We start from the raw sequence: 27,832 nt of genomic DNA on the forward strand, positions 1-27,832 counted from the left end.
TTTTATTTCTCCAGACCAAATCGTTTACTACTCTTACATGGGTTCTTGGATGAGAATGTCCATTTTGCACACACCAGTATATTACTGAGTTTTTTAGTGAGGGCTGGAAAACCATATGATTTACAGGTGAGTTATTCTGTATTTTCGAATTAAATTCAATAGTCATTAACAGTTGGTTACTTTGAAATCTAATAAAATATGGAGTAAGGCCAAATTTTCAGCTGTGTCCACCTAAAGTACAGGCATAGTTATTACTATGATTGGATAAAATTGATGCTGTTGAAGTTGGGCTAAAAAGCCTCTTGGATTGCATGACTTGATATCTATTTCTGCTTTCAGTTTATCAGCATGGAAATGATGACTGGGAATCCATTTACTGCTCTCCTTTGCTTTACTTTTCCCTCTTTGAAGAGTGAGGAGTTGCTAATTGATTTTATATTGAAAAAGGATTTTAGGCCCAGATTATATAGTATCTTAATTTATTATTACATTGTCATTAGTACAGAAATTAGCAAGTTATCCTCCTCCTTTGCTCCCTTATTCAAAAATAGATTTTAAGAGAAAGTATTCTTCCTTTTTATTTCTTAAAAAAAAATTATATGCTTAGCTGGGTTTGGTGGCACATGCTTATAATACTAGCCACTCAGGATGTAGAAGCAGGAGGATTGAAAGTTCTAGGCCAGTCTCAGTAACTTAGTGAGATTCTGTCTCAAAATAAAAAATAAAAATGGCTGGAGGGACTGAAGTTGGATTCAGTGGTAGAACGTTTGCCTCGAATGCGTGAGGCACTGAGTTTGATCCTCAGCACCACAAAATAAATAAATAAATAAACAAAATAAAGGTGTTGTGGCCATCTACAACTATAAAAGAAATTCTTTTTAAAAAAAAATTACTTGAGATATAGCTCATTGGAGTGCCCCTGGGTTCAATGCCTGTGGGAGTGGGGAGGATCATGTGCTCATAAGAAATGAAAAAAACATTACTTTTTTCCTTTTTTATATTTCAGTTGACATTTCTGTCCAGTTAAACTATGATATATTTATCTATAGCAGTAGTTTTCAAGCTTTTTGGTCTCAAGATCTCTTTATATACCAAAAAACTTTGTTTATGTGGGTTTTATCTATCAGTGTTTCTTGCTGGGTGTGATGGCACATGCCTGTTGTCCCAGCTACTTAGGAGGCTGAGGCAGGAGGGTTGCTTGAGCCCACAAATTTAAGAACAACTTAGGCAACATAGTTTCCAAAATTTGAATTTTCCTTAAAAGCTTAAATTGTGTCATTAGCAAACAAGTACTATTAGTGTGGTCCTCAAAGTGACCATATTACTTCATTTACTTTTGACAAATGTTTACCAAATAGCAAAGTCTGAATGATCATGGTTGTCAGTCATTCTCTGCCCAAAAAGAAGGGTGGGGGCAGGGAGTTCCACTAAAAAGCAGCAGTTCAACTTGCAACTTGGTTACACAGGTGCTTTCCTTTGAGACATCCTGTAGCACAAATGCTTTGTGTATATTTCTCATTTCATCACTACAGAGTATTAAAAAGGCTTCTGTGGGGTTACAGTTTATAAAATTCAATTTTTTTACTGCTATTTAAGTGAAATTGGCATTTTTTTCTTTCTTACTACAAGTGTGCAGTGGTGAACATTACTGTGACTTCTGGAACAATTTAATATTATTGCTTTGATTTCATGCTAAGGCACAATTGCTTTTGTATTATCAGTGCTACACAGTCAGTAAAGGCAAATAATGTTTTTTATAGTTCTAAAAGTAGTTTTGATCTTATGTATCCTTTAAAAGGGTTTCAAAGAACCCCTCAAAGTCTGCATACCATACTTGGGTAATGAACTGTTGGTTTACAGGAAAATCCTTCATTAAGCCTGATGGGTGTATAGGAATTACAAGACAGGGGCTTTTTTTTTTTTTTTTTTTTTTTTTTGGTAGTACAAGAGATTGAATTCATGGGTGCTCTACCAGCTACATGCCCAGCCCTCTTATTTTTTATTTTGAGATAGAGTCTTGCTACATTGACTAGGTTGACCTAAGCTTGCAATACTCCTGCCTGATCTCTCAAGTAGCTGGGTAATACTGTAGGCTACACCACCTTGCCTCATGAGGAAGGGGCCTTAAAATAGGATTTATTTATTATGTTATGCTCTTTATTATTGATCCTGTTTAAAAAAAAAAACAGAGCTTTCAAGGAGATGTGTTATTAAATTTTGTTTTAATACTTTTACTTTTTGTTGTTAAGATCTATCCTCAGGAGAGACACAGCATAAGAGTTCCTGAATCTGGAGAACATTATGAACTACATCTTTTGCACTATCTTCAAGAAAACCTTGGATCACGTATTGCTGCTCTGAAAGTGATATAATTTTGACCTGTGTAGAATACTGGTATACACTGGCTATTTAACCAAATGAGGTTTAATCGATAAGAGAACACAGAATTGATCATCACATTTTATACCTGCCACATAACATCTACTTCTCAAAGTAAATTTGGTGCCATGTAGGCATCTACAGCTTGTGGATAGTAAACTAATACCTTAACTGTACACACACAAAATTGAATGATTCATATGTCTAAGGGATCCAGCAATACCATGAGAAATACTGAAAGAAATAAGACAGTAGCACCACATATCCATATTACCCTATTTTCACTTTTAATAGCATTATAAACCTCATGGACTTAATTAGTGTATTTTTACAATATACTTCTGAGTTTATTAAAATATGATGACATTAGTGATCAGTTTGGTTCAATTCCAGAATCTCTGACTAGTTACGGATTTGATAGCACTTAAATGTAATTGAATAGCTATGCTTCATTGCTTGAGGTGTATCCAGCATGTTATGAACTAATCACTATTAAACCTATGACTTAACCAGTCATTAATGATTTTTTAAGATAACTTAGTGGCCTACTAAAGATACTTATTTTGGCTTCTGACCAGTTTTTAGCCAATTTAAACTGTATCTAGTATAAATGATTCTCTTTTTTCTTCAATGAGATGACAAAGTACGTTTTTCCTTTCACATAAAGGCAAATAACTATATATATAGCATGGATTTAATTAGTCTTATGATGTTGATAATTATAGACAGAAAAATTTTAATCAGATGATTAGAGCTTAAATATTTGCAGGCAAGATTTTTTTTTCTCCTTCCTTTAGGAAAAGAAAAAAGTGCACATTCCCTTGCAGTCAGAAAATTTGGTGGTGCCAGTTTCCTTGTGATATTTCCCTATTAAAATGTTCCAGGGGGCTTGGGTTGTGGCTCAGTGGCAGAGTACTTGCCTAGCACAAGTGAGGCACTGGGTTCAATCCTCAGCATCACTTACAAAAAATAAGCAAATAAAATAAAGGCATGCTATCCATCTACAATTAAAAAAAAAATATGTTCCAGAATTTAGGGAGGTGGAAGGAATCACGTGGTGTAGGGAAAGCCAGGGAATGGAGAATGACAGGGAGAGGAGGTGGCAAGGGTCTACTTAAGAACTAAGCACAAGTAGGTTAAACAGAAATACTCATGAAAAAATTGGAAAGTGAAATTTAAACTACTAGAATATTAGGAAACCAGAATTAAGAAATCACTCTGTTGTCAACACAGCTTCAGACTAACATCATTCAGGGGAGGAAAACTTCCTTAGAGTTATTTTTATATTCCAGGGTTTTTTGTTATTTTGTTATTTTTCCTCTTAATTTTAGAATTCTTTCAGATTTAAACTTTACCTTTAAATTATTGAACATAATTTAGGTATTGTGAGCTTAAAATAAAAAGGTCTCCAAACAACCCCTTTACCATAAACAAACTCCTGGCAAGCCATAGCATTTTGTTTCAGAGTTTAAGGCCTATGAATAGTTTTTTTTTTTTTTTTTGAAAGGCCATGACATTTTGTGGGTTTAGCCTTCACACTTGACTGAAGGGAGCTCATAGACTTTTAAGTACTGGTTGAGATCTGTCCTCAGAAGGTTTTCGGGTACTGTGGGACCCATTGAAACCAGAGGCAGGAAGGGCATCTATGAGTTTGACCCTTTTTATCACAAGCTTCAGTATTTAAAAAGTTATTACTAGTACTTTTAAATCACTCCAAGAAAAATTTCTCTATTTCTTTCTCACCACTACAGATAGTATACATTAATTCTACAGGGGGTACAAAGTATACATTAATTCCACAGGGGGTACAGCCTGCCTTAGTGAGGACCATGGCTGTGCACCAAAGGTGGACTTGATTGAGGGCCAGGTGAGAGGCAGAGGAGACGCTGAAATGGCAGGGTGACCTGGTGGTTCTGACCTTGGAGAAGGGGGATTGGGTTTTGCTGGTTGTGTATTTATTCTGTATAATAGATTTCATACTTTTCTTTATTATCTGTGTCTGTATTGATTTTCATGTTTATAATGTTTTCTCATGCCAAGATTTGTTAATATTTTTTCAGTGTTAAATTAAATTAATTTGGGTAACTTTTATTCCCCAAGAAAGTATTTTCCCTCATGACTTAAGTATATATCTGACTGTTGGAAGATGGTATTTTTTGGACTAGTTGACCTCTGAGGATCTATCCTTATATACAAAGTAGAAATGGCATAAAATAGCTTTTTAGAAAGCTACTCATTTGAAACCTCTTTCCCATTAAGAGATGCTATATTGAAGAAACAACTTTATTTTACCAAAACAAACAAACCTTATAAGTTCTTGAATTCACAGGTGTTTTCCTTTTCCATTTTGCCTTTTTTCCTCCTATCACCAGGAATGTTCCTTTTATAGCTCCCAGTTACTTAAATGCCATTCTACTTCTCTAGGGGGAGAAAATACCTGGCTGAATTTGTTTTTACAACCTGTATAGAAAACATAGTAAATTTCTCTGTACCCTGACTATGGGTAACAATAGTTATAGAAAAGTAACAAAAAAGTAGTTTTGTAAGAGCTTAAAAGCATCAGGTTAAACACCAGCCTAGGTTTTTGTAGGCTTGATAAATGAATAGCAATCACCTAATGCAGTTGCTTGAACTTTGCAGAACATTATAACTCAAAATCAAAGATTCATGTGGGGTGCTTACTGAAAGAAATGCAGTCTTGAGCCTGACTCCTAAGAAATTTGTATTCCATTGATTTGGGTGGAGATCAGGAATGTGCATTTCTAGCAAGCTTTCTAGGTGATGCTAAATCAAATCACTCTGGACTATTTTAAGAAATGTGTTGGGGGGTTGAGGATATATCTCAGTAGTAGAGCTCTTGCTTAACTTGTTCAAGACCCTGGGTTTGATCTCTACAGCTGGAAGAAAAAGAAAATCTCTAGAGAATGGGATTGGATTAAGAAAATTATAGGGAATTTTTATACTGGACTGACTCATAAGAACTTAAAACAATAGTCAGGAAAGCTGCTCATGTGTGATAACTGTTGGTTCCTTTTCATTCTGAAAGCAGAAGAAATTAACTTTGTATCCCTTTTGTCTAGAGATTTGTTTTGGAATGAAGGTTTTTCCCTCACTGCCATTCATTCCTGGCTCTTTTTCAAAGGCTCACACAAGAATATAACATCACAATACATGCATTACCTTTTAAAATAATGAAATATAGATAATGATGCTTGCTCTTTTTTTTCCTACTTGTTTTATTCCTTACAGAAGGTGTATCCCACCTTTCTACAACACGATTCTCTCTAGGTGGAATGATTCCAGTAAGATTTCATTATTATAGAATCATAAGTTTTCAAGCTGGAGTAAATCTTGGATTAACTTATTATTCTCATTCGTTAGAGGAGGAACCTACATACTACAGAGAGGAAGCCACACAGACAGTTAGTATTTGGTTGGTACTAAATTCCATCTAGATATCCTGCCTCATGGTAGTTAAATGATATATAGAAAAGGCAGATTTTTAAAGATGTATTTATTAATATGTTCCTATAAAACATTTTAAAAGTAAACCACATAAAATGGTTAAATTTTCCATTCTAAAGTAAATGCTAAGCATGCTTATTAATGAAGCAATACTTCTGATTAGTATTTGAGATTCTGAAGTTAATTAAACTTATTACACTAAATGTGTTTTCCTTGGTGTAGTAGGGGGTTTGGTGATTGGGATATAGAGTAGACCCCTTGCTTAAGCCCAAAAGCCCACCTTATAGCAATTTGATAAAAAGAGACATGGCTGTAGATTAAGATATGTAATGTGAGTGTCCTTTCCCTGCAGATATGAAGGAATAAGGAAATTTCCCTTACCCCAGCCTTCCCAACCCTACCTATACACTTTCCAGCCAAAAATATTGACTCAGATGTCTTAGTACAAGGTGCTGGGCTCTAGGAAATTGTTTTAAAAGTCCCTCACAGAGAAAAAGTCATATTTGTATGTATTTATGTTTTTACATAACCCAAATACAAATTTATGTTATATTCAGCAACATTGGAGTTCAGTTCTTTATAGAGTATAAAGTGCCTGCTGTTTTAAGCACTGACTTGTATGAAATGAATTGCATGTCTCATTCCAGTAAGTTTATGGGTTTTTTTCATTTTCAGTTACATGGCTTTTAATTGTGTAAAGTGAAATATTAGTTTTGTTGCATTTTATTACAGGTTCTTGGTTGGAATAAAGATGCTGCTGAAATTAATTGATTTAAATGTTCCTTCCCCACCCACTTCCCCATTTGTACAGCCTTGCTTTGATTCATCACAGCTGTGGAGTGAATGTGCATGAAGGAGGTCAGGTGCACACAGTGGGGAAAGGATTACATGGGGGTTTAGTGTAAACACTAGCCAGAGTGCATCCCAGCCCAGTGGTGGTGTACACAGAACCACTTATGGTTCTAACAGCCAGCAGCTGATGCTGCCAGGGTAGGTGATATTTGGAACCAGTGACTACTAGTCCCCCTGAGCAGTTGGGATTTCTTAGGAATGCCACTTGGGGTTGGTAGTGATTTGTATACACTCTCAAGGAAATTTTGAGGGAGTTCAGAGTATTCTTTTTTCAGAGATGTATTTGACAATTATCTGGTTTTTTGGAGCTGAATTAGAAAAAGGGCAGGAAGCATATGTACTCCTCTAAAATAAGTAAATATGGATTTGTCTGATAATCTTTCCAGAACAATCTGAATTCTATAACTTTCTGGAGTTGTATGTAAAATATTTCATGAACAAATGGTGGTATATTATTCTGGAGAGATCTTTGGTTAAAGACAATCTTTAAGATAATGCTATAGGAGGCTGGGGTTGGGGCTCAGTGGCAGAGCGCTCGCCTAGCACGTGCAAGGCCCTGGGTTCGATCCTCAGCACCACATAAAAATAAATAAAGATATTGTGTCCAACTAAAAAATAAATATTAAAAAAGATAATGCTACAGATGAGTGTTTCCCAACCTTTTCACCTCGTGACACATATACCAAAAATATATATATATATATATATTTGCACGACCCTCTAGGATAAACTGAGGCATGCTGGGGTAACCTGTTGAGGCTTCTTCAGCCTGAAGTTACTGGCCAGGCCCACCCCATCTCTAAAGAGATTAGTATCACTGCCACATCGATGTTCATAGCAGCACAATTCACAATAGCTAGACTGTGGAACCAATCCAGATGCCCTTCAATAGATGAATGGATAAAAAAAATGTGGCATTTATACACCATGGAATATTACGCAGTACTTAAAAATGACAAAATCATGGAATTTGCAGGGAAATGGATGGCACTAGAGCAGATTATGCTTAGTGAAGCTAGCCAATCCCTAAAAAACAAATACCAAATGTCTTCTTTGATATAATGAGAGAAACTATGAACAGAGCAGGGAGAAAGAGCAGGAAGAAAAGATTAACATTAAACAGAGACATGAGATGGGAGGGAAAGGGAGAGAAAAGGGAAATTGCATGGAAATGAAGGGAGACCCTCATTGCTATACTAAATTACATATAAGAGGTTGCGAGGGGAATGGGAAAATAAACAAGGAGAGAAATGAATTACAGTAGATGGGGTAGAGAGAGAAGATGTGAGGGAAGGGGAGGGGGGATAGTAGGGGATAGGAAAGGTATCAGAATACAACAATTACTAATAGGGCATTATGTAAAATTGTGGATGTGTAACCGACGTGATTCTGCAATCTGCATTTGGGGTAAAAATTGGGAGTTCATAACCCACTTCAATCTAATGTATGAAATATGATACATCAAGAGCTTTGTAATGTTGTGAACAACCAATAAAAAAATAAAATAAATTTTAAAAAAAAGAGATTGGTATCAGCACATATATAATCCATGTGAGGCACAATGGTTAAGAAATTGTTATAGATTACTGTGGTATCTTTAAATCAGCCTGTATTTATTGCTAATCAGAAATCAACTTTCAGCCTAGCCATATTCATCCACAGACTGTGATGGAGGATGTAAACTCTCAGTCCCTGTAGGGCTCCAGTGCTCACTTGTTCACTTATCAGAACAAGTGTGGCCTTATAGCCTCTTGACCTCCTTTTGGCCTAACCTCGTCCACTCATGGATATGGAGCAGCAGTAATTGATTCCTTGGTGCTTTTGAGGGAAGCAGAATTAAAACAGCTGCCATATGAAAATCTCAAAACCAGAGTATAGTTTTAGTTTGGTAAATTCCAGGATTTAAGTATTCATCAGCCTGGCTATCCACATATCTGTTGTCCTGGCCCTGCCATTCTGGAAGGAGTTCCCATTGAAATGAATTAGTTATTTCAGCTCTGACATAGGCACCAAGATCAAGTTTGTTGTGTGCTCCTTCCTGAGAGATAACTCTCTAAAATATTTACCAGACTCAAGTCTCATTTTTTGCGGGGAGGGTGGGGGGAGGGATCAGGGTTGGAATCAAACCAAAAGCCTCACATGTATCAGGCAAGTGTTTTACCACTGAGCCCAGACTTGAGTTCTTTTTTTTTTTAATATTTCTTTTTTTTTTTTTTTTTTTTTTTTAGTTTCTTTTGGTGGACACAACATCTTTGTTTGTATGTGGTGCTGAGTATCGAACCCGGGCCGCACGCATGCCAGGCAAGCGCGCTACCGCTTGAGCCACATCCCCAGCCCCAGACTTGAGTTCTTGAAATGCAAGTTTAGGAAAACAATTAGCCAGGATAGTAGTCCCTACTCATCTCTAGGAATCCCACCACTACCACCACTACCATCCTCATTGGAAAGACGCCCTGCAGAAGTGGCCTAGTTATTTTAGAATTCTCTTCACAGGTACAGTTCTTTGTAGGAATGTCCTCTGACCAAGATCTGGAAACCACATAGCTCTTATGTAAAATGAACTGTCCATGTTGGCTTGGTTAATGAGCATGTGTATAGTTGGAGCGGCATTCTTAAGTGCATATGAATAATAACAGTCTGTGTAGTGCACTTGGCTACTTAATGATGTGCTGCCTTGTTAATTGTTTGAGCTGTCCATTCCTCTTCCTTTGTATTGCCATTGCTGTCCTCTCTGTCTCATGCTAGATCACTGCAACAATTCTTTACCTAACCTGATTGGGAATGAAGAGCAGAATCCCAGGTAACTTCAAAGAAACACTTCACAACTTTGATTCAGCAAGTGTTTAGCAACAGTCATGTGTCCGTTCTGTATTGGGCCATGAGAAAACAATGAACTCTCAGCACCAACTTCACCTCCTACCCCACTAGCACACCCTATAGGACACTGCCACTTCCTTAAAGACAAGCTAGTTCATTCTTTTTTGGTGCCAGGAATGGAACCCTGGGGCACTCAACCATGGAGGCACATCCCCAGCCCTTTTTGTATTTTATTTAGAGACAGGGTCTCACTAAGTTGCTTAGAGCCTTGCTAAATTACTGAGGCTGGCTTTGAACTCGTGATCCTCCTGCTTCAGCCTCCTGAGCTGCTGAGATTATAGGCATGCACCACCATACCCAACTAAAGCAAGCTAGTGCTTAACTCCTCGTGGTGCTCCTGTCCATAATACAATCCAAGTTCTACCTGACATACAAGACCCTGTGTCAGCCAGGCAGGGCACATTCATCTGAGTCCCAGCTACTCAGGAGGCTGAGGCCAGAGAATCCCTTGAGCCCAGGGATTCAGGGCTATCTGAGCCATCTTCATTTGCCTTTACCTCTAGGCTTTTCGATCACCTAGGCTTTTGATCACCTCCATGCATGTGGATTTCCTTTCATTTATATAACACACATTTTTAGTCAATCAGATTCCTCTTTCAACTTCTGCAGTGCTTGTATGGGAATCATGCCTGAGGAGTGACTTGGGGGCTGACCTCACCCTGGCCTCTACAACTTGCTAGATTTATGGGCTTGCATATGTTTACATCATATTCTGACCCTCAGTGTTCTTAGATGTGAGATGGGAATACTAATAGAACCAATCTTCCTTAATAGATTGTGGTGCAGATTAGATGACTAATACATAGAAAGCACTTGGTTCCTGGCACACAATAAAAGAACTCAAAAGATTATCTCAAGATTTAGCATTTAATTTTGTACCATATTGTTTGCTGCTGGTTTTGTTTGTCCAGTTAGATTTCAGACTCAATGTAGGCACTTTTAGTCTTGTTTCATTCTCACCAAAAAATACAGTCAGGTATTTAATAACCACTTATTAGATACTTAAATACCAAAAAATTTCCAAATAAGAAGTATTTGACCTCTATTTAGAGTTTTCTAAATGATCAATTATAAATTCCTATGCACATCTACCAAGTTGCTTGTAAGAATGCAAAAGAAATTATTCAAGTTTTTTTTATTGGCATTGATGATAAAATTATTAACTGATGTATAATATTTGTACTCAATGAAAATGGTGTACTACTTTCTCTAGGATTTTCTCCCTCCCCACCCTTCAATAGAGCTGTTGCTATAAATTGCATACTTCATCCCAATTACAACATGAGAAAGTTTACTGTAACTCAGCAAATGGAGAAGGTCTTTATCTACTGTCCAGTATTGGTTTCAGTGAAGAATAAAATGAGCCAACCAGCTTCACAAGACTCCTTTAAAGTTTTTTTTTTTCTTTTTTCTTTTTTCCTGTTCTACCACTGAGATGCTTCCCTGGTCCTTTGCATTTTATTTTGAGACAGGATCTCACTAAGTTGCCTAGACTGTCCTAGAACTGGGAATCCTCCTGCCTCAGCCTCCCAAGTAGCTGCAGTTACAAGCATGTGTGCTAGACCCACCTATTAATTGTACATATTAATGGAGCTCAGTGTGATATTTCAAAACATGCATATATCATGCACTGATCACGTCCAGCCTTCATTGATTTCCTTCTCCCCTTCATAGTCTCTAGTAATCTCCATTCAGGTCAACTTCTCTTCTCCCTCTCTCTTCCACATATGAGAGAGAACATGCATTTGTCCTTCTGGGTCTGGTTTATTTCATTTAATAATGACCTCTGGGGCTGGGGATGTGGCTCAAGTGGTAGCGCGCTTGCCTGGCATGCGTGCGGCCTGGGTTCGATCCTCAGCACCACATACAGACAAAAATGTTGTGTCCGCCGATAACTAAAAAATAAAAAAAAAAACTATTAAAAAAATTCTCTTTAGGGCTGGGGATGTGGCTCAAGCGGTGGCGCGCTCGCCTGGCATGCGTGCGGCCCGGGTTCGATCCTCAGCACCACATACCAACAAAGATGTTGTGTCCGCCGAGAACTAAAAAATAAATATTAAAAATTCTCTCTCTCTCTCTCTCTCTCTCTCTCTCTCTCTCCCCCCCCCTCTCTCATTCTCTCTTTAAAAAAAAAATTCTCTTTAAAAAAAAAAAATAATGACCTCTGGTCCCATCCATTTTGCTGCAAATGATATTTCTGAATAATATTCCATTGTATATGTGTGTGTATATGTATACACACAGGGTGACATATATATATATATATATATATACACACACACACACACACACACACACACACACACACATTTAAGGACAGAAATACATAAATTATCAAAAACCCATAGATATTATATATATAATGTATATATATAATATACATATATATATTAATTTCCATAAGCACAACTAGATTTCACATGTAATATAAAATTAACACCTTAGGGCTGGTATTGTGGCTCAGCAGTAGAGTGGCTCGCCTAGCATGTGAGAGGCCCTGGATTTGATCCTCAGCACCACATAAAAATAAAGATTTGTATCCAGTTACAACTAAAAAATAAATATTTAAAAATAAATAAAATTAACACCTTAAATAATCCACAGATAAAACTATATATACACATACTATATATACATACATACATACACACACACACACACACACACACACATACATATATCTCGTTTTCTTTATCCATCTGTTGGTGGGCACCTAGGCTGATTTCATAATTATTGTGAATAGTACAGCAAAAAACATAGGTATACACTTATTTGGTATAGTAATCTTACTTCCTTTGGATATATATCCAGAAGTGGAATAGCTGGATCATATAGTGGTATATTTTTAATGTCTTAAGGAACCTCCAACTGTTCTCCATAATTGTTACACTAATTTACATTCCCATCAACAGTGTATGATACTTCTTTTTTCTCCACATCCTTGCCATTAGTACTTTTTTAATAATAGCAATTCTAACAAGTGACATTTTATTGTAATTTTGATTTGCATTTCCCTAATGACTGATATTGAGCATTTTTTTCCATGTATTCGTTGTTTTGTTTGTTTGTTTGTTGGTTGGTTCTGAGATTAAATTTGGGAGTACTCTACCATTGAGCTACATTCCTACGCCTCTCTCTCTCTTTTTTTTTTTTTTTTTGTTAACATTTTAATTTGTGAGGAACTATATTATTTGCCTGAAGTACTGAAATAACCAAGTAGTTGATTAATACATAGGAATATCTGCAAAACGGGAATATTGTGGCATTAAAAATGAGAAAACAGGGGCTGGGGATGTGGCTCAAGCGGTAGGCGCTCGCCTGGCATGCGTGCGGCCCAGGTTCTATTCTCAGCACCACATACCAACAAAGATGTTGTGACCGCCGAGAACTAAAAAATAAATATTAAAAATTTCTCTCTCTCACTCTCTCTCCTCTCTCACTCTCTCTCCTCTCTCACTCTCTCTCCTCTCTCACTCTCTCTTTAAAAAAAAATTAGAAAACAAACTTATTAATATAATTTTTCATGTACTAAGAGAGTGTCTATACTTTTTATTTTTGAGTCAGGGTCTTGCTAAATTGCTGAGGCTGGCCTTGAATTTACAATCTTACTGCCTCAGCCTCCTGAGTCTCTGGGATAACAGGCATGGACCACTGTACCCAGTTTGTATTTCTTCTTCTTTTGAGGAGAGTCTTGTTCAGATTATTTGATAATTTTTTAATTGAATTACTCAGGTTTTTGTTGTTTAATTTTTAAGTTCCTTAGATATTCTTTATTTTTTTAAAGAGAGAGAGAGACTTTTTTATTATCTATTTTTTAGTTCTTGGTGGACACAACATCTTTGTTTGTATGTGGTGCTGAGGATCGAACCCAGACCGCATACATGCCAGGCGAGTATGCTACTGCTTGAGCCACATCTCCAGCCTCTCCTTAGATATTCTTAATACTAAACTTTGTCCAATGAATGCTTGGCAAATATTTTCTACCATTCTGTAGGTTGTCTCTTTACTGTTTCCTATGCAGAAGCATTTTAGTTTGATATAATTCTTTTTTTTTATTAGTTGCTCAAGACAATACAATGATCTTGACATATCATACATTTGATTCAAATAGGGTATGAATTCTCATTTTTCCACGTGTCCAGATTGCAGGATCACATTGGTTTTACATCCATGTGTTTACATACAGCAATCCTAGTATCAGTTGTATTCTGCTGCTTTTTTTGTTTGTTTGTTTGTTTTTGTTTTTGAGAGAGAGAGAGAGAGAGAGAGAGAGAGAGAGAGAGAGTTTTTAATATTTATTTCTTAGTTTTCGGCGGATACAACATCTTTGTATGTGGTGCTGAAGATCGAACCCGGGCCGCACGCATGCCAGGCAAGCACGCTACTGCTTGAGCCACATCCCCAGCCGTCTGCTGTGTTTGATATAATTCTATTTGTCTATTTTTGCTTTGATTTCCAGTGCTTTTGGGATAATATCCAGAAGTTATTGCCTATGCCAATATCTTGAACTGCTTCTCCCATTTTTTCCTCTAGGAGTTTTATAATTTCAAATCTTAGTTTTCAGTCTTTGTTTCATTTTTTGAGTTGGTTTTTGTACAAGGTAAGAGAGATCAAAATTCAGTCGCCTGTATGTGGATATCCATTTTTTTTTTCAGCACCATTTATTGAAGAGGCTGTCCTTTCTCCAATGTATGATTTTTGTTTGCTTGATTGGTTTTTGGTTTTGTTTTGTTTTGTTTTTGTTTTTGTTTTTGTTTTTGGTAACAGGGATTGAACTCAGGAATTCTGAGCCATATAACCAGCCCTATTTTGTATTTTATTTAGAGACAGGGTCTCACTGAGTTGCTTAGGGCCTCGCTTTTGCTGAGGCTAACTTGGAACTCGTGATCCTCCTGCCTCAGCCTCCGGAGATGCTGGAATTACAGGTGTGCACCACCATGCCTGACCCAATGTATGTTTTTGTTGCCTGTGCTAAGAATCAATTTACTGTTAATGTCTGAGTTTATTTCTGGGAACTCTGTTCCTGTTCACACACATAAAAAGAAACTATAGACCAAAATCCCTGATGAACATGAGTTCTGAAAAATTCTGAACAAAATACTTGCAAGTAGAATCCAACAACACATCAAAAAGACCATTCATGGGCTGGGGATATAGCTAAGTTGTTAGAGTGCTTGCCTTGCATGCACAAGGCCCTGGGTTCAATCCCCAGCACCATAAAAAAAAAAATTCACCAAGATCAAGTTGGATTTATCCCAGGGATGCAAGGATAGTTCATCATACACAAATCAATAATGTATTACATTGCATCAACAGAATGAATTATCAAAATTATCATCTCCATAGTTGCAGGGAAAAAATTGATAAAATCTTAGGTTCCTTCATGACAAAATCCCTGAACAAATCATGTATAGAAGGATCACACCTCAGTGTGACAGATCCACCAGCAATATCATACTGAAAGGGAAGAAGCTGAGAGCATTTTCTCTAACATCTGGAGCAAGATAAGGGTGTCCACTCTGACCACTCTTAATTCAACATAGTACTAGAAGTTTTAGCCAGAGCAATTAGGCAACAGAAAGAAAAGGCATACAAATAGGAGGAGAAAAGTCAAATTATGCATTTGCAGTTAGGGTACTATACATTGAAAAACCTAGAAACTCCACCAAAACATTATTAGAACTGATAAGAGAATTCAGTAATGTTGAAAGATACAAAATCAGCATAACAAAAATTGACAGCATTTTAAACATCAATCATGAGATTGCTGAGAAAGAAATCATGAGAGCAAACCCATTCACAATAGCTACAAAAAAATAAAATACTGTGTGGTGTGCCTATAACCCCAGGAACCCTGGAAGCTGAGGCAGGAGGATCCCAAGTTCAAAGTCAGCCTATGCAATTTAGCAAGATCCTGTCTCAAAATAAAATAAATAGGGCTGGGGATGTGGCTCAAGCGGTAGCTAGCGCGCTTGCCTGGCATGCATGCGGCCCAGGTTCGATACTCAGCACCACATACAAACAAAGATGTTGTGTCCGCCGAGAACTAAAAACTAAATATTAAAAAAATTCTCTCTCTCTCTCTCTCTCTCTCTCTCTCTCTCTCTCTCTCTCTCTCTCTCCCACTCTCTCTCCCACTCTCTCTTAAAAAAAAAAAAATAAAATAAATAGGGCTGAGTTGTAGCTCAGTAGCTCAGTGATAGAGTGCCCCTGGGTTCAATCCCCAATAAAAAAAATAAATAAATAAAAGACATTCTTTTTAGAACTGGAATGAATAAATTCATATGAAACATGAAAATCCCCAACAGCCAAAGCAGCTTTGATCAAAAAGAACAACACTGGAAGTATACCTGATTTCAAGACATACTACAGAGCCACAGTTACAAAAAAAACCCAGCATAATATCTGCATAAAAATGGACACCATGGGTGCTGGGGTTGTGGCTCAGTGGTAGAGCACTTGCCTAGCATGCACGAGGCACTGAGTTCGATCCCGGCATCACATAAAAATAAACAAATAAAAATAAAGGTATTGTGTCCATCTATAACTAAAGAAATATATACATATTTTTTTAAATAGAACCGTGGAAGAGGAAAAAGATCATTAGAATTTTTATTTATCTTTCAAAATATTTTTAGTTGCAGATCAACATAACTATTTTATTTATGTGGTGCTTGCTGAGGATTGAACCCAGTACCTCACACATGCTAGGAAAGCCCTCTACCACTGAGCCACAACCCCAGGCCCTGGAATATCTATTCTTTATCTCCCATTGAGGCAATAGGTTTATAAAAGTAGTGCCTCACCACCCTGATTGATATTGCAATTGCCCAGGGAGCTTTTGAAAACACTAATGTATGAGTCCCTCTAAGGATCAATTATAACAAAACAGGGAGGAGGGGCCCTTACCATCTTTTTACTTTTTTTTTAATATGCTCCCTGAGAGATCCTAGTGTGCAGCCAGAGTGGAGAGTCTTTGAGGTAGAGAGTAATGGAAGATCTTATTCACAAAATGTTAAAGCCAGAACTGATTCTTGGAAATCATCTAATCAACTGCTTTGCTTTACAGATGAGAAGCTGAGGCCGAGATGGGAACTGGTTACACCATAGTCATATTGATTGATTAAAAGAGAATCTACACAACCAGGAACAGTGGCACATGCCTGAAATACCAGCTACATGAAAGGCTGAACCAGGAGCACCCCAAGTTCAAGGTCAGCCTGTACAATTTAGCAAGACCCTGTCTCAAAATAAAAAATAAAAAGGGCTGGCGATGTAGTTCAGTGATAAACTGCTTGCCTGGAAGTGTTTGTATACATGCTTAGGAATGCAACTGCAACTATACACATGCTCATTAACTAAGCCAACATGGACAGCTCATTTTACACAAGAGCTATATGGTTTTCAGAACCATCTTGGCCAGAGAACTTTCCTACAAAGAACTGCACCTGTGAAGAGAATGCTAAAATAACTAGGCTACTTCTGCAGGGTGTTTTTCTAATGAGGATAGCAGTGGTAGTAGTGGTGGGATTCCTGGAGATGAGCAGGGACAACTATCCTGGCTAATTGTTTTCCTAAACTTATATTTCAAGAACCCAAGTCTGGGCCAGGAGTATAGCTCAGTGGTAAAGCACTTGCCTGATATGTGTGAGGCCCTGGGTTCAATTCTCAATCTAAGAAGGAAGACAGAAAGAAAATATATGAATTAAGGCCTGGAATGTACTTGCCTAGCACGCACAAAGGCCTGGATTCCATCTGCGTGTGCGCATGCGCACGCACACACACAAATTAATATCTTAGAATCAAAGAAATATGGTATTTGCCTGAAATCTAAGTTCCATCAGGGACAGAGCCCCAAAAAGCATGTAGTGGGTGTACCTTGGATATAAGTCTCCCTAAACTTACCCAAGAGAGAAGGAAGAGTGTGGGAAAGAAAAGGGAATTTGGAAAGTGATAGAACTGTATTCAAATCCAGAAGTTTTGATCTTAAGCAAACCCTCTGCTTCCCTAACTGGGTTTCCTAGACTCTAACATGGTTGGGTACACACACACACACACACACACACACACACACACACATACATCAAATTATATACTTTATTTATTTTTATGTGGTGCTGAGAATTGAACCCAGTGCCTCGCACATGCCAGGCAAGCCCTCCACCACTAAGCCACAATCTCAGCCCTGATATGGGGATTTAATACGTTCAGAGTTGCTGAGGCCAGAGTGCTGAGTACAGGCCTGGCATGGGATGGGCCTTGAGAAATGATTTATGAGGTTGAAGTTGACACTCCTGCTGCTGACCTGATCCCACCTCTCCGTGGCTGCCAGTGGGAGAGTCTGCTCTCCAGGACCTGAGCTATCAGGCCCAATCCCTGGGAGAAGATATACTGGCAGAGGAAAGGAACATGACTCAGCCTCAGGGACCTTGGGAGAACAGCAGGTTCTGGGCCATGCGCAAGGGTGGGTATAGAAGTCTCCCATGGGGGTGCCCAGACTTGGTCTTGGCCTCAGCTGTTTCCCACCTGCTGACCCAGGCACTGACCTTCCTGTATTACATTTTGCTTTGAATAGAGGTATCATCAAGCATCAGGCCTTTGGTAGTGATAACATGCTTGACCTGTGAGCAAGTGATATATCCCCTCTGAGTACTAACCGCTAACATTTGTATTCCAAATGCCCAACCACTTAGAGAGGTTTCCTCACTGCTTCATCCTGTTCAATTTGACCTTCACAACACAATAGGGATATCAATGAGGCATAGTATTATTCCATTCCCCTTTTCTTTTTTAATATTTATTTATTTTAGTTATAGGTTGATGCTATACCTTTATTTTATTTCTATGTGGTGCTGAGGATTGAACTCAGTGCCTCACACATGCTCAACGAGCACTCTACCTCTGAGCCACAACCCCAGCCCCTCATTTTTCTTTTTCAGAGAAAGAAATTAAGCTCAGAGAGATTATATACCTTGCCCACAGTCACAGTGCAAAAAAAAAAAAAAAAATGGAATGCTAATCCTGGTTTCACTCATCCATAAGCAAGCCACACGAATTGAGCAGCTGTCATAAGCCTGGCTCATGCTGAGAGACCCAGGTATCTGGGGAATGTCAGAAAAGACAGACACCTTCTTTGCTTTCAAAGGGCTCTGCATCTAGAAGTAGAGATGGATGTATAAACAAGGGGATCAGTACAAAGAGAGTTGTGTTGACTGCAGTTTGAGCCCCCAGGAGGCAGAGCAAGACAGAAATTAGTGTGGGCATTGACCCAGAGAACTTGCCATCCTGTCTCCCACTGAATTTTTACCTACCGTGTGATTTTGGGCAAGTGCTTTAGCTGCCTCCTCTGTAGCATAGAGTTAATTCATGGAGTTACTGTGGGTTTGATATGAGAAAACACATGCAAAGCTCCTTGCGTCTGACCCAGAGTACTCAACAAACATTAGTTCTCTGGGCAGTAGAAAAGAGGATGATCAGAGAAGGCTAAACAAAGGAAGAGATATTTGGATTAGGCATTAAAGGGCAGGTTTCCCCAGGTGGGAGGAAGTCATTTCAGGAGAATATAATACTTTACATACAGACAAGGAGAGTTAAAGAAGAGGATGGTGGGAAAAGGTGGAAGTGCTGGGGATGGAGTGGGAAGGGCCTTGCAGGGGGGAGTCAAGGGGGGGGGGTGTGCATCTGCCCCTAGCTCTTCTGCTTGCTTCACCTCAGAAGGCTTAGTTTGAGCCAGAGGGGACAGGTTGTGGGGCAGTATTTTGATGAGAAAAGGCTGCTGGGTAGGACAGGTTCATGGGAGGACTCAGCTTCCAAAAGAATGGACAAAGTGACTAGTGTCACTGACCCTTCAGTTCTGCTGAAGGTGCTTCTTTGTGGCCATGGTCAGTATGTCCAGCTGCAGGCTGAGGGTCCAGAGACCCAGGGGAGAGAAGATCTCAGCCTCCTGTGCTGGATGTGCAGGGCCTCATAAAGGGGAACCAAAAAGGAGCCATCTGAATCCTAGTCTTGCTGGGGCAACGTGGCTTTGCACAGAGGTGACCTTTAGGAGCAGTGGTTCCAGGCAGCAGCAAGCTGTTGATGGGAACAATCAAGATGGTGCCAGAAACAGGCTGAACACAGCAGTATCTGCCTGGAAAGCAGAAGGGACTGGTGGCAGCATGGGGCAAGACAGCATCTGCCTGAGCAGTGTAGAGGCCTGTGTCATCTCTCAGATATATATAAATGTTTTGATTTTATCATGGTTCTATGGGCAAATAGAGTTAAGTTCTATAACTAATCTCTAAATACCACGATTATATTTTTACTCTGATCTTGTTCAGTTTCAATGCATTATCTAGTGATGGCCTACTATGAAAGATTAGAATTTATGTGTTACCCCCCATTTCACTAAGCACCCCCACACTTCCCGTACCCTGATCCTTTCAGTATAGTTCTAGTGTAATTTTTTAAAATATTTTTTTAGTTGTAAATGGACACAATACTTTTACTTCATTTATTTATTTTTATGTGGTGCTGAGGATCAAACCCAGCGCCTCACAACATAGCCAGCGCCTCACAACATAACAACTCCAGACCCTCTAGTGTAATTTTACTTAGATAATAGTCAATGTTCACATCATTATGACCATACAAATGTACTTGGAAAGGAATCCATGTAATAAACTGAACTCTTTATATTTGGGGGTGGGGAGTACTGGAAATTGATCGCAGGGGCACTCTGCCACTGAGCTACACCCCAGCCCTTTTCATTTTGATTTGAGGCAGGATCTCACTAAGTTGCCCAGTCTGGCCTTGGACTTGCAATTCTGCTTCCTCAGCCTCTCAAGTTGCTGAGATTATAGGTGTGTACCACTATGCCCAGTCTTTGTTTTACCTTGATAATAATCTTTCTCTAGTTTATATATTTATTATTGATTCAAGCCCAAACTCTTTAAAGTTTCCATCCATGTATACTTAATTGCTAGTATTTGCAATGTTTTTCTGCAATTTTTTCATTAACAATATATAAGATTTTGGATATTGAATGAGCTAAGTAGGTTTTGAGTGGCTAGTCTGAGCATAGCATTGTTTAGTGTGTTGATTCTTTAGGAAAATGTGCTCTGATTTCCAGGCAGTTGGTTTATGAGTGATCTGTGGGTATGCCCACCTATAGAATACCACTTTCTGCCCCCAAGGACCTTCTGGTATTGTCTGAGATGCAACACTGAGACATGAATTACACAAAGGACAAAATCACTGTGACAAATAATCTAGTGCCTGTTGAGTAGTATAGACAGATCAGTGCAAACTCGAGTTTTAAGTGATTGTATGTTTTTTTTAATATATATATTTTTAGTTGTAGTTGGACACAATACCTTTATTTTATTTATTTTTTACGTAGTGCTGGGGATTGAACCCAGCACCTTGCATATGCTAGAGGAGTGCTCTACCACTGAGCCACAACCCCAGCCCCTGATTGTGTGGTTTTTTTTTAATTTTTATTTTTAATTTTTATTTTTAGGTGTAGATGGACACAACACAATGCCTTTACTTTTATGTGGTGCTGAGAATCGAACCCAGGTCCTGCTCGTGCTAGGTGAGCACTCTATTGCTGAGCCACAATCCCAGCTCTTGTTTGTGTTTTTTAACTGTGGTAAAATATACATACATACTGAAACCCCAACAGCTTGGGAGGTTGAGACAGGGGGATTACAAGTTCAAAGCCAGCCTCAGCAACTTAGTGAGACCTATCTCTAAATAAAATACAAAAATAGGGTTGAGGTTTTGGCTCTGTAGTTAGGCACTCCTGGGGCGGGGAATGAATATATATATATATATATATATATATATATATATATATATATATATATATATATTCCCATTTTAGCCATTTTAAAGTGTACAGTTCAGTAACATTAAGTACATTCACAAATTTGTGTAACTATCAACACTCTCTCCAGAACCTTTTCATCATCTCAAACTGAAGACTGTACATATTTTTTCCTCTAAGTTTTATTTACTATTTCTGCTTACAAAATTTAATGTATGTATTAATATTATTATGTTTTTAATGCAGACAATTGGGAAAAACAAAAATGCACTAAGGAGACAATTTTTTTAATATTTATTTTTTAGTTTTAGATGGACACAATATCTTTATTTTACTTTTATGTGGTGCTGAGGATCGAACCCAGCGCCCCACGCATGGCAGGCTAGCGCGCTACCGCTTGAGCCACATCCCCAGCCCCAAGTGAAAATTTAAAAATCTCATAATTTTACAAATTGGTTAGGGACTTAATGAGAAAGGTAAATGAAAGGAATCCCAGGATGAGACCTAGCCCATTGGCTCAGATGGTCAGAGAGTGAAGATAATTATCTTTTATCTTCCTGGTTCTAACAGTGAACCCAGCCCATAAAGATTTCATCGACTGCTCTGGTTTTCTGTTACTAATAACAAACTTATTGGTGCAAATCTACAGCAGTCACTTGTTACCACTGCTATCCTTCACAGGCTGGAGATTAGCTGGGCAGGTTGGGGTGGGGTTCTCTGGCGCTGAGGCACTGGGGAAGCCCTCCTCACTCACATGTTTGGCTCCTGAGCTGGACAGATTCAAACTGCAGGGGGTGGGGACAGCTGACATGGCTATCTCCATGGGATCCCCCCCACAAGGTTTCTGGAGCATGATGGCTGTAAAGTGACTGGACTTCCTACACAGTGGCTCAGAGGGCCAAAGGTGTTAGTCTTGGAGAGAGCACCAGGCAGGAGCTTCATCCTCACCCGCTTTTTTTTTTTTTTAATATTTACTTTATTTATTTTTTTTATGTGGTGCTGAGGATTGAACCCAGTGCCTCACATGTGTGAGGCAAGCGCTCCACCCCTGAGCTATAACCCCAACCCGCTTCATCCCCTTTTATGATGAACTCAGAAACCACAAAGTCCACTTCTATCACACACTATTCTTTAGAAATAAGTCACTAAGTTCAGGCTATGTCAAAGGGAGGCCAATTAAACTCTTGAAGGGAAGAGTGTCAGAGAACTGAGGGCACCTAACCACTGAGCCACATCCCAAGTCCCTTTTATTTTTTATCTTGAGACAGGATCTCATTAAGTTTCTGAAGCTGGCTTTGAACTTGAGATCTTCTTGCCTCAGGCTCCTCAACCACTGGGATCATAGGCGAGCACCATTGTACCCAGCTCATCTTTTTTTTTTTTTTTTTTTAAGTTGGGTTCTTAATATGTTACCCAGACTAGCCTCAAATGCCTGGGCTCAAGTGATCCTCCTGACTCGCCCTCCTGAATAATTGGAACTAAGGCACATGCCACTCTACTTATAGAAACTAATGACATCTTCCTTCTCCTTCTTCCTTTTTCTTTCTTTCTTTCTTTCTTTTTTGTTTTTTGTTTTTTGTTTTTTGTTTTCCCCACCAGGGCCTTGAACATGCTAGGTATACATATAAGAATATCTACCACTAAACTATATCCCTAACCTGATGACTTATTTTTGGTACTGGGAATTAACTCGGGGGCACTCAACCACTGAGCCACATTCCCAGCCCTATTTTGTATTGTATAGAGTCAGGGTCTCACTGAGTTGCTTAGTGCCTCTCTTTTGCTGAGGCTGGCTTTGAACTCGTGATCCTCTTGCCTCAGCCTCCCAAGATGCTGGGATTACAGGTTTGTGCCACTGTGCCCGGCTGGCTTTTTTTTTTTTTTCAATATTTTTTCTTTAATTGTAGATGGACACAATACCTTTGTTTTCATTTATTTATTTTTAATGTGGTGCTAAGGATCAAACACAGTGCCTTATGCGTGCTACGCAACCTTATACGTGCTAGGCTCTACCATTGAGCTACATCCCCAGCTTCACTGATGCCTCTTGATTAGAAGATTATAACATACCAGGCACCATGACACATGCCTGTAATCCCAGCAACTCAGGAGCCTGAGGCAGGAAATCTGCAAGTTGCCTGGGCAACTTAGTGGACACTGCTTCAAAATAAAAAAGGACAAGGGATGGGGATGTAGCTCAGTGGTAAAGCACCCCTAGGTTCAGTCTCTAGTAGTGAAATAAATAAATGAATAAATAAATTAATAGGCTGTGGATATAATTCAGTGGTGCTGAAAAAAACTATAACATTATTTTCTGATAAGGATCAGCCTGAAGCAAGTTTGCAAAATTATCATTTTTTTCCTCAGCATCAGATTAGCTCTTGGTGCTCCTCATATCTCCTATCATGTCCTTCTCATGGTCCAGCATGGCTATAAATTAAACAAAATGTAATTAAGATTGACAAAAATTTAAGTGTTGAATGATTAAAAAAAAAAGTTCATGGAAGTCCTAATAGTGTTCATCTGGATATGTTCTGCAATCCTTCCATGATCGCTACCCAGAAACACGCCACACTCACTTGGAAGCTTTCCATGGTACCGTTTGAAAAGAGAAAACAGTAGAATATTTGAACGATTGATTGATTTGATTAAATAAATCAGGTGCCATATCCACTTTTAATGATGTGAACTTTTTGGAACCTCTGGTTAGAAATGTACCGCATATCTAGCCCTTTTAATTTTCTCAGAGACAAAGCCCAGTGAGAGAATGGAAGTTCCCCAAGGTCACACAGTAAGCCTGTAATAGACACAGGTCAAGAACCATGGCTCTTATTCTTTATACTGAGTTTGCTTGGCCTGAGCCTGTCACTCTCTCCCCTCATCTCACACTCACATAGTCTTCCCCCAAGAGCCTGTTGCTGAGGGGAAAGAAAAATTTTTTTCTTAGTGCTGAAGATTGAACCTAGGCCCTTGCACATGCTAAGCACACACTATACCACTGAGCTACACCCCCAACCAAATTCTGATATATGAAATTAATTTTTTTTGGTGGGGGGGATACCTAAGATTAAACTCAGGGGCACTCGACCACTGAGCCACATCCCCAGTCCTATTTTGTATTTTATTTAGAGACAGGGTCTCACTGAGTTGCTTAGTGCCTTGCTTTTGCTGAGGCTGGCTTTGAACTCTGGATCCTCCTGCCTCAGTCTCCCATGCCACTGCTTCTGGCTTTAATTTGATTTTTGTATGGCTTGTGGAATTCTTTCTGTGGTGACAGTTAAATCATCAGCTGCTTTCTGGAGGACATATAAGACCTGCCCATCTGGCCCCACCTCCCTGGCTTCATCTCCTGCCCCTGCTTTCCTGCCCAGTGCACATCTCCTATATTCTGCTTAGAATTTCCTTGGAAACCCTTCCCTGCCTCTCCCCAAGTCTGGCCTGAGTGCCCTGCCTCCCTGTCCCTATCATGGCCTACCTCACATGGTATTATAATTGCCTACTTGCCTGTCTTCCTTGCTAGCCTAAGTGCCATGCTGGCATGAGCCCTCTTACTTATCACTGTGTTCCCAGAGCCCAGAGCAGGGCCTGACCCATAATAGCTCTTTGAGTCTCTGTGGAGTCAATAACTGGATCTGCCACTTCTCGAACACTTCCTCTTCTCTCACAGAACAGAGCCTCTGCAGAGGGTGCTTCTGCTGCCATACCCGTCAGTTCTATCTCCTTAACTTGTCAAAACCCAGTTCAAAAATCCACAACAATCAACAGTTCTGTGAAGCCTTCTTCTTCAGCCTTAATGTTGCCAGGCCCCACACACATTTACTCTCCCTTCTTGCTTTCATCCTCCTTGCCACCCCATATCACTTAGGACCCTATTGATCCTGTAGAAAGTAACTTTTTACCCTGGCCCCTGGCACCTACACAGTGCTGGCTATTGTGCTAGATCCTTGGATTTTAGCAGTGAACCTAGCTAGTAAAAATCCCTGTCCTTGCTGGGTATATAGAGTACCCCTGTATCCCAGTCACTTCAGAGGTGAAAACAGGAGGATCACAAGCGCAAGGCCATCCTGAACAACCTAGCGAGAACTTGTATCTAAAATATAAAAAGGGCTGTGGATATACCTCAGTAGTAGAGTACTATAGCACCCCCAGATTCAATTCTCAGGATTTGGGGGAAAAAAAGTTTTGTCCTCATGAAGCTCACATTGGAGGTGGCACAGGCTATAAATAAGTAGGGCTGGGGGTGGCTGGGGGTGTACCTCAACCTTAAAGTGCTTGCCTAGCATTCATGAAGCCCTGGGCTCAATCCCCAGAGCTGCAAAACAAACAAACAAAAACAGAAGAAAAGAAATAGAATGAGAATCTGTTAGAAAGTAATGAGTTTTGCAGACAAGAATAGAGCAGGAAAGAGGGACAGGGATAGATAGCAGGGGAGGTTGGAGGAAGCCTGTAAATCTTAGGACGAGGCACAGGCCTCCAGATTTGCACTGGCTGGGCAAAGGTCTGGAGAGGGACGCCACATATGATCCAATTCCACTCAGGGGTTATTATGACCAGAGAGGTGGTGAGCAAAGGGGACAGTATAGAAAAGGAGGATAGAGAGGAAAAACAAGTCTCCAGATCAGACAGGCCTGTGGGTCGTAAGAAGGACTTTGGCTTTTGCTCTGAGATAGGAACCACCGGTAAGTTATGAGCAAAGATATGACCTGATCTCATCTTAACAGAGCCCCCCTGGCTGCTTTATTGACTAAAGGGGGGCAAAGGCAGAAATGAGGCCATGAGGAGGCTACTGTAATAACGTGATGGGGAGGGTGCTTGGAGCAAAGTGGTAGAATCAGAGAGTAGTGGGAAATCAAAGATTCTACATTTTTTACCTGAGTAATAAGAAGTATGGAGCTGCTAGAAGTTGAAATGAAGACTATGGGAGGAGTAGGATTGATGGGAAGATCAGGATGTAAACAGAGGACAAATGGAACTTTGAGCAAGTACCTGAGTACCCAAATCTGGGCTTCAGAGGAGATGGTCCAAGCTGGAGGTATACATTTGAGCATCACCAGCATAAAGATGCTCTTCAAAGCCTTGAAGACCAGATGAGATCTCTAAGGAAGCAAGTATTCCAAGGATCGGTGAGTGATCCACCAAATCAAATGCTGCTGAGGAGTCCAGAAAAAATGAGGCCTGTCAGTGAATGAATAAATATCAGATTCCTTTAGATTTGCAAAGTACAGGCATGATAATGGTTAACTGACAATAAATGGGTACAGAGACAAGATGGATGTAACTCACAGAACACTGGGAGACACAGGGAATGGAAGAACTATGGCATCTTTGAGTTGAGAGGGACCTTAAAGAGATCTTTTAATCTGTACGCCTCTCTCTGACTGAATCCCTAGTTCTAGAATAAAAAATATCTGTGGGATACTGGGGCAACTAATCTGGGTATGCCATTTAGACAAAGCACAGGTGAAGAATGGGAGAAAGGGTAGCTCAATAAATGCTGGACAGCAGATACAGAGAAAGGAATTGGAGATGATGATCTCCTGGACTCAGGTCTTGCATCTGCTGTTTCCTGATCTCCTGTTCTTCAGAAACTCACTTCACATGCCCAAACCTCAGTTCCACGGTATGTAAAATGGGAGCAAGCAAAATTCCTCGTTCCTCCCACAGTTGAAGTGAAGTCTGAATATAGTACTGTCTGTCCTCAGTGGGTCTGTTGATGCGGCATGTGAAGAAGTGAAACAGGATTCAGGTCAGGACCTAAGCTGGAATGGAATGGACAGAGCTCGGTGGCAAAAGAGGGCCATCTAGACTGAGACCAAGGTCTGGCATCCGCCTCCATTGAGCCTGGAACAGAGATGAAGGAGACCCTGAGGCAGTGATAGGGAAAAGAAATGGAGACACCGAGGCAGAGACCCGGAGACCCAGAGGCAGGGAGACTAAGAGATAAACAGACCCCAAAACAAGCGGCCTCAGAGGGGCCCGAGGAGACCGGGAGAAGGCGAGGCACTGGAGCCCAAACCCTGCCAGAGCAGCGATCCCGCGCAGCGCAGGGTCCCAGTGGGGCTCCGGCGACCGCACTCACTGGGCGCCCCCGCCCGGGCCGCTCGCCCAAGATGGCGATGGAGGGGCGGGCGAGGCGGCAGCGGCCCCGGCCCCCGCTCGGGCCCGGGCCCCCGAGGCCGCGCCCCCGCCCGCGGCGCCGCGCCTCCCCGGGCCACTGACGCCCGGCGCGCCCTCCCCCCGCGGCGGCGGTCGAGGCGCCGGGAGGCGGCGGCGGCGGCGGCCCGACCCGGCCCCATGGCGCGGGGGGACGCTGGCCGCGGCCGCGGGCTCATCGCGCTGACCTTCTGCCTGCTGGCCGCGCGCGGTAAGGGCGGGCGCCGCGGCAGTGGCGGGAGTGGCTGCGGTGGGTCGGTGCGCCCGCGCCCAGGGCTGCGCTGGGCTGTGGGGCTG

At 40.3% G+C, this 27,832-nt stretch overlaps 3 protein-coding genes across 9 annotated transcripts in view; 2 read left to right on the plus strand and 1 right to left on the minus strand.

Moving 5' to 3' along the window:
- The window catches only part of DPP8 (dipeptidyl peptidase 8), a 66,124-nt gene extending 59,513 nt beyond the window's left edge, over nt 1-6,611 (plus strand). For all 6 annotated transcript variants that reach the window (XM_081292110.1, XM_081292113.1, XM_081292114.1 and 3 more), the window contains 2 exons: nt 15-126; nt 2,250-6,611. In XM_081292110.1, coding sequence (XP_081148236.1) covers nt 15-126; nt 2,250-2,372 — 235 coding nt within the window. In that variant the 3' untranslated portion in view covers nt 2,373-6,611. The remainder of the gene's footprint in view (nt 1-14; nt 127-2,249) is intronic.
- Nucleotides 1-27,832, minus strand: part of HACD3 (3-hydroxyacyl-CoA dehydratase 3) — a 136,303-nt gene that overhangs the window by 108,206 nt on the left and 265 nt on the right. The window lies entirely within an intron of this gene.
- Nucleotides 27,212-27,832, plus strand: part of IGDCC4 (immunoglobulin superfamily DCC subclass member 4) — a 37,289-nt gene continuing 36,668 nt past the window's right edge. Inside the window, exon 1 of one of the 2 annotated variants that reach the window (XM_081292108.1) lies at nt 27,212-27,746. In XM_081292108.1, the coding sequence (XP_081148234.1) occupies nt 27,677-27,746 (70 nt within the window). In that variant the 5' untranslated portion in view covers nt 27,212-27,676. The remainder of the gene's footprint in view (nt 27,747-27,832) is intronic. The other variant, XM_081292109.1, reaches the window with a different exon arrangement.

This window comes from Spermophilus citellus, assembly GCF_964194105.1.
Source record: "Spermophilus citellus genome assembly, chromosome: 4".
NCBI lineage: Eukaryota > Metazoa > Chordata > Mammalia > Rodentia > Sciuridae > Spermophilus > Spermophilus citellus.